The sequence below is a fragment of the Diospyros lotus genome, chromosome 7, assembly GCF_014633365.1.
Source record: "Diospyros lotus cultivar Yz01 chromosome 7, ASM1463336v1, whole genome shotgun sequence".
NCBI classification, from domain to species: Eukaryota; Viridiplantae; Streptophyta; class Magnoliopsida; order Ericales; family Ebenaceae; genus Diospyros; species Diospyros lotus.
Genome location: NC_068344.1, coordinates 11,271,916 through 11,288,365, shown reverse-complemented (window position 1 = coordinate 11,288,365; position 16,450 = coordinate 11,271,916). Strand labels below are relative to the sequence as shown.

General features: G+C 38.6%; 2 protein-coding genes and 1 non-coding gene across 3 annotated transcripts in view; 1 reads left to right on the top strand and 2 right to left on the bottom strand.

Moving 5' to 3' along the window:
• The window catches only part of LOC127805843 (uncharacterized), a 91,731-nt gene extending 87,064 nt beyond the window's left edge, over nucleotides 1–4,667 (bottom strand). Inside the window, exons 1-3 of the mRNA XM_052342646.1 lie at nucleotides 3,714–4,667; nucleotides 2,189–3,620; nucleotides 1,304–2,053 (exon numbers count right to left, since the gene is read on the bottom strand). Of these exons, the coding sequence (XP_052198606.1) occupies nucleotides 1,304–2,053; nucleotides 2,189–3,620; nucleotides 3,714–4,550 (3,019 nt within the window). The 5' untranslated portion in view covers nucleotides 4,551–4,667. The remainder of the gene's footprint in view (nucleotides 1–1,303; nucleotides 2,054–2,188; nucleotides 3,621–3,713) is intronic.
• On the bottom strand, nucleotides 4,550–6,413 carry LOC127805551 (uncharacterized). The gene is made up of 2 exons (XM_052342304.1): nucleotides 4,679–6,413; nucleotides 4,550–4,560 (listed from the first exon to the last, which is right to left on the bottom strand). Exons 1-2 carry the CDS (start codon nucleotides 6,411–6,413, stop codon nucleotides 4,550–4,552), a joined length of 1,746 nt encoding a protein of 581 aa, XP_052198264.1.
• Nucleotides 5,767–5,873, top strand: LOC127807039 (small nucleolar RNA R71). Its single transcript, XR_008024576.1, has one exon. It is a non-coding gene; the product is annotated as a small nucleolar RNA R71 (small nucleolar RNA).
• Nucleotides 6,414–16,450: the final 10,037 nt, after the last annotated feature.

Below are 16,450 nucleotides of genomic sequence, written 5' to 3'. Positions count from 1 at the left end.
TACCCTTATTTGCGGCTGGAGTGTAGCGGGTTTTGGGTGCCATCTTGGCTTGGGCTTGGTCCTGAAAGCACAAAATCAATCATGAGAATGAATAAGAGAAAGAATCAAATAATTCTTGCCTTGTTCGTTTTTTTGTTTTTTGTTTTTTTTTTTTTTTTTTTATAAGAATTAAATGTGTTGGAGAAGCCAAAGATGCCACAAGACCCCCCCCCCCCAAACTTAAGTTATTGCATTCCCTCAATTCCTAATGCAATGTGTGTGCAATTGTGTGGAGATGAGTGGTTGGGGCATTTGAACGAACACTTGGTGGGCATGCTGAGAGGACAAATAGAAAATAGGGCTTAGGATCCATGAAATTTTCCCAAATAAAATCATAGAAACAAGCAATAATTCAACCCCAACATCACCAACCACAACTTCATTACTCCCATTCACAAGCAACTCACCACCCATTTGCACAAAAACGTAGCAAATCGTGTAAACAAATGGAAAATTAATTCACACATACCTTAAATGATGAAGGTGGAGGGAGTGGAGGGGGGGCTCTTGAGGGAGAGTGAGGAAAATTGGGCTGGGTGCTAGCTGGGAGAAGATGCGAAGGCGGGGGGAGGGAGAAAAGGGAGAGTGAGAGCAAAATGAGGGGAATAAAAAGCAAGGGGGGGTCGGCCTATTAAGGCCGACCCGCTAGCCACAGCAACTTTGCTGTGGCGCAGTAAGGTCGCGGCATGCATGCCGCGGCCCGCCCGCGAGCAGCAGAAACTCTGCTGGCTCGCGCTTGCGGCCGCGGCATGCATGCCGCGGCTATGGCGCGAGCTACCCCTTAAAATTTTTTTTATTTTTTTTATTTTTTATTTTTTATTTTTTTTATTTTTATTTTTCATTTATATAGCCTAGGCTCTAAGTGATAAACTCTCCTAACCAAGGCACTTTCTAACCTAGAACCTAACACTTTAAAACAAATGCAAAATAGAGAAAATAAAAGAAACAACAAATAAATAAAAATGAAAGGATAGAAAATTGGGTTGCCTCCCAAAAGCGCTTGTTTAGAGTCATTAGCTTGACTGTGCTGCTGCTCATTTCGGATTGCTCAATTCGGTGGATGTCTTTTCTTTGGCAAATTCCTCCCCAAGATATGGCTTGAGTCGCTGTCCATTCACCTTAAAAGTACCCTTGGTGTCGTGAGTGACATCAACAGCGCCATGTGAATAAACTTTGACAACAGTGAACGGCCCAGACCACCTTGAGCGCAACTTGCCTGGAAATAGCTTGAGACGTGAGTTGAATAATAACACTTTTTGCCCCACCTCAAATTGTTTTCTGTTTACATGCTGATCATGCCATTTCTTAGTTTTCTCCTTATATAATTTGGCATTCTCATAGGCCTCCAACCGGAACTCATCCATTTCATTTAGCTGTAGCAACCGTTTCTCACCAGCTTGCTTGAGATCAAAGTTCAGCTTCTTCATTGCCCAATATGCCCGGTGCTCTAGCTCAACAGGTAAGTGACATGCTTTGCCAAAAACGAGGCGATATGGGGACATACCAATCGGAGTTTTGAAGGCCGTTCTGTATGCCCATAATGCATCGTCCAACTTCTTAGACCAATCCTTTCGAGAAGTACTCACTGTAAGCTCAAGGATCTTCTTTATCTCTCTATTCAAAATTTCCACTTGGCCACTTGTTTGGGGGTGGTATGGCGTAGCAACTTTATGCCTTACCCCGTACTTCGCCAAAAGAGCTTCGAAATGCCGGTTACAAAAATGCTTCCCGCCATCACTGATAATGGCCCTAGGAGTTCCAAAACGAGTGAAGATGTTCGTTTTCAGAAAACTTACCACTGCTCGGCCATCGTTAGTTGGTAGTGCTACTGCTTCGACCCACTTGGAGACATAATCCACTGCCACTAGGATGTATAAATTGGAGAATGAGGATGGAAACGGCCCCATAAAGTCAATGCCCCAAACATCAAATAATTCAACCTCAAGAATGCCATGTAAGGGCATCTCGTGCTTCCTGGAGATGTTCCCCATTCTTTGGCATTTATCACATTTTTTTACCAAGGTATGAGCATCCTTAAATAGAGTTGGCCAATAAAACCCAGATTGGAGTACCTTAGCTGCTGTTTTTGTTGCTCCAAAATGTCCACCATAGGGGGAGGCATGACATTGCTCTAAGATCATCTCCATCTCATCTTCTGGAACACACCTCCAGATTACTTGATCTGCTCCTCTCCGATAAAGGATGGGATCCTCCCAAAAATAGAATTTGAGCTCCGAAAAGAATTTTTTTCTTTGATGGTAATCATAATCAGGAGGTACAATGTTACTTGCAAGGTAATTAACATAGTCGGCATACCATGGTACCTCTGTTTCGCTGCTTGCTCGTTCCACTCTTAGAAGCTGCTCATCTGGAAATTTTTCATTAATATCCCCTGTTTCGGATTGATTTTGTTGCTCCAATCTTGAGAGGTGGTCGGCTACCACATTCTCACATCCTCTCTTATCTCGAATTTCCAAATCAAACTCTTGGAGAAGTAGGACCCAGCGGATTAGCCTTGGTTTTGCCTCTTTTTTTGAAAATAAATATTTCAGTGCGGCATGATCAGTATAAACAATCACCTTTGAACCAATGAGGTATGATCGAAATTTTTCGAAAGCAAAGACCACCGCTAGTAGCTCTTTTTCTGTTGTGGCATAGTTCATTTGGGCATCATTGAGAGTCCGACTTGCATAGTAAATCACATGTACGACCTTGTCCCTTCGTTGTCCCAACACTGCCCCAACTGCATAGTCACTAGCATCACACATTAATTCGAACGGCATGTTCCAATCTGGTGCCACAATAATAGGTGCAGAAATTAACTTTTCCTTTAGAGTGGTAAATGATTTTAGGCACTCCTCAGAAAATGTAAATTTTACATCCTTCTCCAACAAGTTGCATAAAGGTTTTGTAATCTTGGAGAAATCCTTAATAAATCGTCTATAAAAACCGGCATGTCCCAAAAAACTGCGGATACCCTTGACGGATGTGGGCGGAGGAAGCTTCTCAATCACTTGAATTTTTGCCTTGTCAACTTCAATACCCCTAACTGAAATTCGGTGTCCCAATACAATTCCCTCTTGGACCATGAAGTGACATTTCTCCCAATTGAGCACCAAGTTTGTTTCTTCACAACGCTTCAAAACAAGTGTCAAGTTTTTTAAGCATTCGTCATATGAAGAACCAAAGACCGAAAAATCATCCATGAACACTTCAATAAATCTTTCTACCATATCAGAGAAGATTGACATCATACACCGCTGAAAAGTGGCAGGGGCATTGCACAAACCAAAAGGCATCCGTCGGTAGGCGAATGTACCATATGGACAAGTGAACGTTGTCTTCTCTTGGTCTTCTGGAGCTATTGGAATTTGATTGTATCCCGAATAGCCATCAAGGAAACAATAGTGGGAATGACCTGCTAAGCGCTCCAACATTTGATCAATGAATGGTAGGGGAAAATGATCTTTTCGTGTTGCATCATTCAACTTACGATAGTCGATGCAAACCCGCCATCCGGTAATAGGTCGAACTGGAATGAGCTCATTATTTTCGTTCTTTTCCACTGTAATACCTCCCTTCTTAGGCACCACTTGAACCGGACTAACCCAAGCACTATCTGAGATAGAATAGATAATTCCAGCATCTAGTAACTTCAGTACTTCAGCTCTAACCACTTCTTGTAGATGAGGATTTAGCCGTCGCTGATGTTGTACTACCGGCTTGTAAGTGTCTTCCATTAATATCTTGTGCATGCAAAGAGATGGGCTAATACCTTTTATATCAGCTATAGTCCATCCAAGAGCTGATTTATGTTCCCGAAGCACCCGGAGTAACTTTTCCTCTTCTTCTTGGTTAATGGACTTAGCAATGATAACTGGAAGAGTAGAGGACTCACCCAAATAGGCATACCGAAGATGGGATGGCAGCTGCTTTAGCTCTAATTTCGGAGCTTGTTGAATGGAAGGTAAAGGTCGTGGAGGTCCCGTGCCCAATGCCTTGTACTGCTTTCCCTTTTGAATAAGTTCAGATCTTTGCAAATATTTGACACATTCTTCAATCGTAGCCGAGTCGGTATCTTCAACTTGTGAGTGCATCACACATGCTTCCCAAGGATCTGATGGTTGATTCAAAGTGAATGTATTTTCTATCTCTTTGTCCAAAGTATCAATCTGAAAACAAGAATCTGAAGCCGTAGGAAATTTCAGTGCTTTAAACACATTAAAAGTGATTTGCTCATCATTCAGCCTTAACATGAGTTGTCCTTTTTGCACATCAATAAGAGCTCGTCCAGTAGCTAGAAAAGGTCGCCCCAAAATAAGGGGAATATCCCTATCTTCAGCCATATCCAAAATAATGAAATCTGCTGGAAATATAAACTTGTCCACTTTTACCAAGATATCTTCAACAATTCCACGTGGATGTTTCACGGACCGATCCGCTAGCTGCAATGACACCCTTGTAGGTTTTGCTTCACCTAAACCAAGCTTTTGAAAGATAGAGAATGGCATCAAATTAATGCTAGCACCCAAATCACATAAGGATCGTTCAAAATATAAGCTGCCAATGGTGCACGGGATGGTGAAACTCCCTGGGTCTTTCAACTTTGGTGGCAATTTATTTTGTAAAATGGCACTACACTCCTCTGTTAGCATCACGGTTTCATGCTCCTCAAGCTTCCTCTTGTTTGATAGAATCTCCTTCATAAATTTTGCATAGCTGGGCATTTGAGACAGAGCTTCAGCAAATGGGATATTGATATGTAGCCTCTTGAACACCTCCAAAAATTTCTCAAATTGTTTATCCAACTTGTGCTTGCGCAATCTTTGAGGAAATGGAATTGGTGGAACATAAGGCTTGATTGGTGATGAAACCACTTTTTCTTGTTCAGCTATATCTTCGGGCTCCTTATTCTCAGTTGCTATCTTCTTTTCGGCATCATTTTTCTTTTCCACACTTGGTCTTTTAACATGGATTTCCGGGAGTTGCACTCCACTCCTTGTAGTGATTGCGTTTGCTTGCTCCTTAGGATTAACTTCAGTATTGCTTGGCCATGTGCCTTGTTGCCTCTCAGTAAGAATTTTAGCTAACTGCCCAATTTGAGTCTCTATATTTTTTATGGCTGCATCGGTCCGCTCACTTCGTTCTTGAAGTTTTGAAATTGCTTCTTCCCATCCTCCTTTTTCCTCATGTGGTCTTCCTTGTTTTGGTGGGTTTTGAACTCCCTGATTGTTGCCATATGAAAAATTAGGATGGTTTCTCCAGCCGGGATTGTATGTTGAAGAATATGGATTATTTTGTGGACGCTGAAAATTTTGTTGACGTGGGAAATTTTGCGCATAAGCAGCCTGCTCTGTGAGTGAATGATCCCTAACGGTCAATGGGCATTCGGATGACAGATGGTTTGCCCCACAAGTTACACAAACTGGAAGAGATCCTTGCACCATGTTAACTGATGGAGAGTATTTTAAGTTTTCCATCTGTTTTGAAAGAGCATCAATCTTGGCCAACATCAATGTATTCATATCCACTTCGTGTACTCCAGCTGCTCTCCTATTTGAACTTCTATCCGGCCACATTACAAATTGTTCACTCATTGTTTCAAAAAGATCATGTAACTCTCCAGCCGATTTGTTTCTAATGGAACCACCTGCTGTAGAATCAACCGTCGAACGGCTGTAAGGAGTTAACCCGGCATAGAAATAGTGATTTTGAGCTGGTAAAGAAAACCCATGATTTGGACACTTCCTTAGCAATTCTTTGTACCGTTCCCATGCTTCATGAAAGTTCTCAATTTCAGCTTGCTGGAAAGTCGAAATTTCATGCTTTAATTTGCTGATCTTGGCTGGTGGAAAATATTTAAGTGTGAACTTGTGAACCAAATCAGCCCATGTAGTGATGCTACCAGGTGATAGCGAATCCAACCACTCCCGAGCTTTGTCTTTCAAAGTATGAGGAAAAAGTCGCATCCTCATTGCTTCTTCGTTGATCCCTTGATATTTGAAGTTGCCACAATACTCTAGAAACCGAGAGAGATGGTAGTGTGGATTTTCATCAATTCTCCCATAAAATGGAATGTTGTTGGAGAACAAATTTATCACATCCGGTCTCAACTGAAAGTTATCGTGCCCATATGGAGGATAAACTATGCTCGACCGGTTCTCAACAACTGGAGGCATCATGAAATCTCCCATCAAGATATCTCTCTCATTGATCTCAACAGTACGCTCCACTTGAACAAGATGATTTTCGTTGTCGTCCATTGTGCTTTGTTGTTGTTCCCTTTTTGCTCTTTGTTCACGACGTCTTTGATGAAAGGTTTGTTCAATCTCCGGATCAAACTCAACAAGATCTAGACGTTTTGAACGCCGCATGCACTATTTTCAATCCTAACACAGCAAAAATTGAAATAATTCAGCGTCAAGAATAAGTAAAGTAACACAAGTATTAAAGCTAATCTTAATTAAAGTAGTAATCAAAATAACCAATCCCCGGCAACGGCGCCAAAAACTTGTTCGCCTTTTTCTTTCCCGCAAGTGTACGGAATCGCAACAAGTAATATAATGATGAATCAAGTATCGTTCCCACGAGGATTAGCTTTTAATCCCTACTTTAACCACTATTAACTTTAATAAGTCACACACAATTAAAAGAATAATCAATAGAAGTTTTATATAAGTTAAAACTAACTCACCAAAAAGAAAACACAAAATAACTCTTTAGGTTTTAAATATAGAAATCTAATGCACTAGGGTTCATGAATCCACCTTAGTTCTATAATTGGTTTAATCTTCCAGTGATTGGGTTTTATAATTCTTGTTTTGAACTGAAAATCGATAATCCTAAGTTAATCAAAAGCCTCTCTCGATGGTCAATCGAATCTATGCTCACATATGAGATTAATTATCTCTAATTAATCTGCAAATATACAAACATGCATTTATCCACAATGATCATCAAAAATAAGATTTCACAAGGCATAATAGTATCTCTACCTATTATCGAACCTTATGTCATTTATTATCAAGTGCTAATCTATATTGAATCTCTCGAAAGCAATATAAATCACAAATACGTTCTAATGACGGCCAAACATCAAAACGGAGTTAGTGTATAATAAATGATCAATCCGAAAGACAAAAATAAAATAAAACCCAAATACTTTTAATTAAACCATCGTTAAACTAGGTTTCATCAATCACCCTAGCCACAAAGTACTTAGCCTAACATAATTTTAACCAACGAGAAAGTAATAAAAACGGAGTTCATGATGTTGCAAAGAATAAAGAACAGAAAAATAAAACCAAAAATCAAAGATCTTCAAGAAAATCTTCTCTTTTTGCCTCGACTTGCCGTCTTCTCCCTCTTTCAAAAACTCCTTAATCTTTCTTAAATGAGCCTTTATATAGTTCTCTTTAGGTTATCAAAGTCCTACCCCTTGAAGGAGTCCATCTCTCTTTTATTTGGGCCGAAACGGGCTTAAAACGAGCTCAAACCGAAGCTTTGAACCTTACCGCGGTCCTACCGCGGTATGCTTGTTGCTGCAGACCCGTGAGCTCCAGAAAATAATTCCTAAAGCGGTCCTACAGCGGTATGCATACCGCTGTAAGACCGTGAGCTCCAGAGACTAAGTCTTATAGCGGTGCTACAGCGGTATGCATACCGCTATAAGCCCGCTAGCCTTCTTCTTTGGTCTCTTGCTTTATCATCTTCAACTTCTTGTTTTCGATACTCTTTTGCTTCTTTTTAATTCGAAACCCGACCATGCCTCCAAGCTTCATTTCACTCCCATCATGCACCAAAAATCACTCTTTTTGCTCCATGTCCGCTTTAACACATGCTCCACATCTACATAACCATATATAGAACCAAATCAAGTAGAAATCATGCCCATTGAATGTATAAATGCTAAGTTTATAGACCAAAATAAGTGTATAAAAGACACTTATCAATGAACATCATGAATACAATAATATAATAGTAATGTGAGCAACTAGAATATGTACCATAAGTTTAAATAATTTGAGGTTTAAAGGAAAACATAATGTAGGAAAAATAAGTGCCTAGACACAACCCCCATAAGTTGCTCACCTAACCACCTAAGTCTCCTATACTTTTTATATGTAATGCATGCATCGAGTCTGAGGACACACTAGTAGAAACTAGCCTAACGCCTATACGCACATGCACACAAGTACATATACTAGCACATACATCATCATCACACTATAATAGCATCATAACCCACGTGATAGCTGTAACGACCCATTAGAGGGTTAGATTTTTATTTAGAAATTATTGAATTTCTTAATTAGTTTTGTTTGGAGAATTTTTGCCAATTAATTGTTAATGTGGCAATTTAGAGATTTAATTGAGAAAATAGCATTTAATTATATTTAATTATTGAGAAGATTAAATGCAAGGACGTGTTGGTCATTTAAGGATTTGATATTAGCATTTAATTATTAAATAAAGTTATTTCATTTAAGGGATTAATTAACCCAGCCGTGAGGAGGATTCGGATTGAAAGACTCCTAGTTATAATAGGAGAATGAGTTATGGCGTTAGGGCTTCTTAGATCAGTGTATATATAGTTTCATAAGTCATATGTTCTTCACGCCGTAAGAACAGAGAGCCAAGAAGCAATCAATGAGTTCAAGTTTTGCATAGGGGGCTCTCGTGAGATCAATAAGTCGATCAAGAAGGTCATAAGGAAAGTATCCTTCCCCTGTAATCCTTTCTTACAGGTCTTGATTTAGTTTGATATCAGATTTCCAGAATTGAATCAATTCCAGTGCATGTATATATATATATATGTGCGTCACAGTGAGTTATATCAGTTCAGTGCATGTTTATATATGTATTTACATGCGTACAGTGAGTACCAGCCAGTTCATGCATGTTCCTTGCAATGTTTACATTAGTTATGATCAGTAAATCATCCCTCAAGTTGTTAATATATCAATTGGGATTGTTCTCCCAAGATTTCTTTTGGAATGGTGTAGTGAAGCTAAGTTTTGATTCAAGTTATGATCTCTGTTATTGTAAGCTTTATATCTGATAAGATTCCAGTCATTCGAATAAGTCTTGTGTCATTCGAATGAGTTTCAAAGCATCCGAATAAGTTTCAGTGTTATCGTAATGTTTTTCCCTTATAATGTATCAGTCATTCGAATGAGTGCCTTGTCATTCGAATGAGTCCTGAGATATCGTATCATTCGTATGAATTTTTGAGGTTTTTAGACTGTCATTCGAATGAGCCTTGTTGTCATTTGAATGAGCCCTTGAAGATGTGGGTAAGTTGTTGCTTTGTATAGCTTACCATTCGAATGAGCCTTCTTGTCATTCGAATGATCTTCAAATTGATTCGAATAAAGTTACTGTTGCATTCGAATGAGTCGAGTTTTTCCAGTTCAAATGTTGGAAATTTTTAAAATTCATTCGAATGAATTTGAGAGTCATTCGAATGAGTCCCAGATCAGATCCGAATAGCCTTTGAATATCATCTATCATTCGAATGAGCCTTCTGTCATTCGAATGAGTCTCTGTCATTCGAATGAGTTTTCTGCCATTCGAATGAGCTTGCTGAAATCCTTTTCTTTCATTCAAATGGCTGCCTTTTCATTCAAATTGCTTCCTTAGACTTTCTCAATCATCCAAATAGTATCAAATGGCATCCAAATAGCTTCCAATAAACTCTTGATTCAAGTCTTAAATTTAATATGAATATTCAATTATTCAAATATTGAATTTTTATGCCAAGATATGATAAAATCCAATATGCCATGCCTATACTTAGAAATTTCAGAATATTTGAATCTCAATATTTCTAGTAAAAAATCATACACCATGTTTAGCAGTTCATTATGACATGGTCAGCATTATTTTATGAGATTATGTGCATACACATTGTATGAGCATTGAGCATGACTTATGTGGAGCACTACATATCGTGTGCCAGCATTTATATGAGCATTGCATTATGCGCGCCAGGCGGCTTGTCCACGGGGATCCCACTAGTATCAGTACAATTATATCTCAGTTATGAGTTGCTCGCCTGATGTCGACCAGGGAGCTAGGGGCATATTGCCCAAAGTATGTGCTTACAGTTTTTATGTTTGCAGGACTCAGATCAATCAGGTATGTGTTACAGTTATGTGGGCCTATGGGCCAAAGTTGCATACCTGCATTTAGTTTACAGCTTATGTGCATTACATCTTATAAATGTCATCCAGTGATTATTATATCTCTCAATGCAAGTTCAGTAAGTATTTTTATCAGTATCGATACTCTTCAATTCAGCTTCAGTTATTCTTTCCAGTTTATTACTTGCTGAGCTTTGTAGCTCACCTTGTACTCTTCACCATTCCAGGTCCTAATGGGGGAGTACCAGATGTGGGGCCTAGCAGCAGTGTCCAGTAGTGTGTGTACATGGAGCCGCTCAAGACCAAAGATGTCTGGGAGTTGTTAGTTTATTAGTTAGTGCTTGATCAGTTTAGATTCATTTTATTTTCCAGTTTAGGGAATTTCCCTTAGATGCAATTATGATTTCAGTTTTTGTTAACTCAAAGTGTTATTACAATTAATTGACATATATAGTATTGGTATTAGAATTCAGTTATCAGTCAGTTTATTTTATTATCCCCAGTAGCACCTCTTCTCGGGCAGTTCTAGGAGAGGGGGTGTTACAATAGCAATGTTGAAATATACTATCTGTGTCTCTCATGGCCTTGGCATGCCAAGCCTCACAATACCATGATCTTTTCCTACTGTGAGTCACTAGGGAATATACTAAATAATCCTCTAATAACAATGCAAATGATACCCTACTTAATGCACAAATCATAACCATTTATCATTTCATGTGATGCCCAAAATGCACCATATCATTCAATATTTCACATACTCAAAGACAACAAATCATTTAGAGTATCTTTCTACTTATGTCTCTCCTAGTAGGATGAAAATATTTCATGCAATTTAGAAACATTTAAAATTGTTTTTTTGTGATTCGCATATAAAAGTTCATATACAAGTTATGCATGGAGCAATATATAAGTGCACAAAATAAGGTAAAGATAACATATCATGTTTACTAGCTTGGGAAAGGATGACTCAAGTCTGAGTCTGGGGAGAAGATCGAGCAAAATCCTGGGAATCCAAGCCTACAATAAATAGAATAGGGTGGTCACATTTGGGTAATAAAAGTAGCGACGTAATAAAAATTACCAAAGTCCTAACCATCGCCTAACACCCTGAATCGATTATTTTATACCTTGGCCCGCACAATATTTGAATTTGGCACCATGGAATTCGTCAAGCCTAGCCATCGACTATGTCATCATGCCACACCTTCCATTCTACGTGTAAGTCTATAATGGAACTACACACCCACTTATAGGCTGCAATAAGAATAATATATATATATTTCTATATTCACCCATAAACTAGATTTCTTTTAATATAGACAATATTTTTAAAGTTTCTCTTTTTCAAAATACATATATATTTATATTTATAACTCAATTGATAAATTTTTAAAAACATAATAGTTAATTAATTAGTGATTTAATAGATGGCTTAAAAGAAATGATTTGCAATGTGCTAGCCTCAGGATAAAATGAATCCATCAGAAATCAGGATTCAGGATAAACCCAAGTCATCATTATAGGCTAGCCTAGAACGCACTATGGGTCAATCTTGCTCGGCCTCGAGTCATCTAATAGGGCTTCGTCCTTAGAACTCTGATCAACAAAGTGACTGGCCAGTCACATCGTCAATTCCAATAGACCTAACAAAAACCCAAATTAGACTGACGCCGATATCCTGAGTAAGACTAACCTAACCAAGTCATCCTAGATCCACGAACAAGCGACAAGAAAGGACAACAAGTCGAGTGGACCAGCCCAAGGGCCGCCACAACGGGGTCAAACCATGCCCAACACATTGGGTCATTCTATAACCCAATCGGGCCCTACCATCCTAGGCTAAAACCATACTCAACCTACCCAACCCCAAAAGCCCTCCTTTTTTTTCTTTTTTCTTTCTTTTCCTTTTTCTTTTCTTTTTTTTTCTCTTTATTTTCTTTTCTTTTCTTTTCTTCTTCCCTACAATCTGTCACGACCAACAATCATCATCGGTCGACTAAACATAGCCGACTAGCATACCGAAACGAAGCCCTCGCTACGAACACCGACATATCTCAAAATGAGAGTCATCAGACATATAGATTTTTACAGATCTAAAAATTAATTTTCAGCCAACATAGGGGCGCTTTTTGGCCATCGTCGACCACCGACATACCCAAAAATAACAAAGATCGGACGGCTAGATTTTCATAGATCTAAGATTTAATTTTCGGCCAAAAAATAAAACCCACTTCCAGATGCTACTGGCTAATGTGGCCGGCAATTTTCGGTGATCTAAGACTGCCATTCGACACAGATCTAAAAATTAATTTTCAACCAACATAGGGGCGCTTTCTTGCCATCGCCGACCGCTGACATACCCAAAAATAACAAAGATCAGACAGCTAGATTTTCATAGATCTAAGATTTAATTTTTGACCAAAAAATAAAACCCACTGCCAGATGCTACTGGCTAATGTGGCCGACAATTTTTGGCGATTTAAGACCGCCATTCGACACCCTCGAGCATTCCGACCATCATATCCCAAAACTAAGCAAAACCAACGGTCAGATCTCTGTAGATCTGACTTTAAACAACCGGCCAAAACCTAAATCGTGTCTATATACATACCTCCCATGAAACAACAGAAAACCAATGAAGATCAAAGCAAAACACTTACCTCCTTGTAGATCGGGGGCTCTTAAACGATGAAAATGAAGTCGGATCAAAGATCGAACGGTTGAATCGTGTGTAATCGACAAAACCAAATAAGAGAGAAAGAGAGAGAGATCCGATTTTAGGGGGGGCTGCCCGCACACCTCCCCCTTTTCTTTTTATATTTTATATATATATATTTTATTTTATTTTATTTATTTATATTTCTTTTTTTAATTTAATTAATTTTCTTAATTGAATTTTTATTACTATTATTATTATTATTATTATTATTATTATTATTATTATTATTATTATTATTATTATTATTTTCTTTTTTTCCAGGTCTTTACAAACAACCTCCAGACTTTGAAGGTCCTTAATATGATAATCATATGTTCAACCTTACCAAGGCATTATATGGTTTAAAACAAGCTCCTAGGGCATGGTATAAGAGACTTAGTAAATTTCTCATAGAAAAATTATTTAAAAGGTCAAATAGTTACAACGTTGTTTATTAAATCTCATGGAAAAAATATTCTACTAGTTCAAATTTATGTAGATGACATTATATTTGGATCTACAAATAAATTCCTATGTGATGAATTTGCAAATCTAATAAATTTGAAATGAGTATGATGGAAGAATTAAAATATTTTCTAGGATTGCAAATTAGGCAAGAAGATGAAGGAATCTACATATCTCAACAAAAATACATAAGAGATCATCTTAAAAAGTTCAATATCCAAGATAGCAAACCATTAGCCACTCCCATGAGTAGTTCATCATATCTAGATAAGGATGAAATAGGTCAAATTATGGATAACAAGCTATATACAAGTATGATTAGATCATTACTTTATTTGACATCAAGTAGAGTGGACATTATTCTTAGTGTGTGTAATACCCAGGAATTGTTTAAGGTTATAAATAGTATTTTTTGAAGGGTATAACTGGAATTATCAAAAGAAAGAGGCTGTAGGGCATACTGTCGCAGTCTTAAGCGACTGAATCGATCAGAGAGAGTAACCTGGACCTTAAATAGCCAAGAAAAATATAATGGTATCGTCTAGTAATACGAATTATGATTTTAGGTGACGAAAGAAGTAGGGTCGGGAACAGTTTTCGGTACAACTGTCGACCAGACTGAGAAAATTGAATTAACGTAGGAGATATCCGAAGAGTCAACAGAGCGTGTTAAGGACTAATATTTTATGTATAGAACAACCCTTAAGTGATTTCAGGTTGAAACGAATGGATTTAAGGTCAAATCGACCAGCCGGCCTAACTGCAATTTTTTAACTTTACCCGAGGGAGGGCAAAACTATAATTTTTGGGGAGTTTCGAGGATCAAATGAAGAGTGCTAATCTTGAGGGCCTTAGTGATATAGTTGGTTAGGTTAGGAGTATCATGGAAAGGGCAGAAAAGTCATTAGATGAAAACATGGGGTCAAAGTGTAATTAACAGAAGTTGCAATGTGAACGCAAGGAAGGAGAATTCGACCGGCGCAAATCCACGCACATGGAGGCTGAATCTAGTGATAGGACGACTGAGGGTGGCTTGGGGGAGGTCGCATACAGCAGTAGGAGGCTTGTGGAGCAAGGCTTAGCCGCTGATTAGCCAGATTTTGGCCGAAAATCACCTATAAAAGGGCAAGGGTTTGGCCAAGTTTTAGAACACAAATTGGCCACAATTTAGAGTGATTTTGAGACAATGGATAAGGGGCTATTAATCTTTGCATCACAAGGAAGGTATCTAGAGCATTTGGAGGATTTTTAGCAATGTTTGAAGGTCGTTTGAAGCTCGACTGAAGATTCGAAGCGGTTCGCCTCGCCGGACTTGCAACTGGCCATTTAGGGCCTTTTCTGGTGGCCTTTCGGCCAGAAAATGGTGCGGTTAGGATCGACTTCAAGTGGGCTTCAAGAGGGTATCCTTTTTATGGCCATCGGAGCAACCGTCGGCGGCCGGAGAAACGAAGAAGATGGTGGCACGTGGTTGCACGTGCCAGCTCCCACTCGCAGACACGTGCCAAGTGCGTGAGGGAGCATGTGATAGGGGCAATTTGGTATTTTTCTTCTAGTATTTTTATTTAATTATTTTAGGATTTATCATGTTGAAATATTTGGGAAAATATTTGAGAAGATAATTATTTTGGAATTATCAAGGTGAAAATTGGGAGAAAATAGAGGAAATTATGGAAAAAAATTAAGGAAAATGATTTTTAATGCCTCTTTAATTAAATATGATGTTTAGGGAGTATCGTGGCTCGAGGTTGAGTATAAGTTCAAAGGTTTGTGATTTGACACGCAAATCAAGGTAGTGTATGAGGATCGAGGCTATCCGAATACGTTCGAGGTAAATGGTTTGATCCTAGTCTTACCTTATTTTGAAAGTATGTTGGATATGTGTAATGGGTTCGGGGGAGCAATTTTACTCTCCCGAGCTTAAGATACACGTGATTGAACCAGTTCGAGTGGGTGGTTGTACCCTCCAGAACTCGGGATGTTATGCTTATGCATTTTATTTATGTAATTTTGGCATCGAATGCATATTGTACATGTGGTATATTACATCAACTATTTTTTACTTGCAAAAGAGTCGGTGCATGGCGTGTGATTTTCATATCATCGGGGCATTGGTTTTCATGTCGTGATTATGTCCATGGGGGACGGGATGGGGTCTTCTTGAGAATGGGACAAGGTTAATCCAGGTGAACGAGTGACACGGTAGGGCACTCTAGAGATTAAGTATGTCGCGGCAAGGTCAAACCCAACGGTGTGTGGAGTGAATTTTCCACGGGAGGTTGAGTATGTCAGGGAGATTTCTCAAGTTAGATGTGTTTGCATGTTGTCGTTTTGTTTGTATATGCCATGCTCGTATATCTTTCATGCATTATGTAAACTGTTTCATGCCATCACTTAGATGTTTTATCATCTAATCTGGGTTATGCCCCTGGAATATTCAAACATTCCAGCCAGGGACTGCTACGAGGGCGAGGGCGTGGCCAGTTGAGACCAACGGTGTTTGGCGTGCTAGTTATTGTATCATTTTGGAAGCTTTAGTATGTATTTGGTAATGTATGAACGGTAGTATGATAATATTGATTATCATTTGGTAGTTTTGTAATAAGTGTTTCGGTATAGAAACACCTTGTATGAACTCGTGGAAGGCCACGGTATTTTGATGTTAGTGTATTCATTGCGTTATAAAATGTCTCGTTTAGTTGTTAAGATTATTGATCTTGTTAGTTAAACGGACAAGACTGGGGTTCTCGGGATCTGTTTTCTACATGTGAAGATTGTTCTTGAAATCACCGCGCGTGATAAAAAAAATATTCTCGAAAATACCCTTATAGTGACACGCCTGGCGAGGCGAGGTGTTACAGTGTGTGCCTATGTGCTAGATTCCAATCCAATCCTAAGGAATCCCATCTAAAGGCCATAAAAAGAATTTTTAGATATCTAAAGGGATCATCAAATTTAGAATTATTCTATCCTAAGTCAAATGAATTTGATCTTATAACCTATACTGATGTCGATTATAATGAGTGCAAAATAGATAGAAAGAGTACTAGTGACTCATGCCAATTCTTATGAAATTTTCTAGTATATTAGTCAAATATGAAAT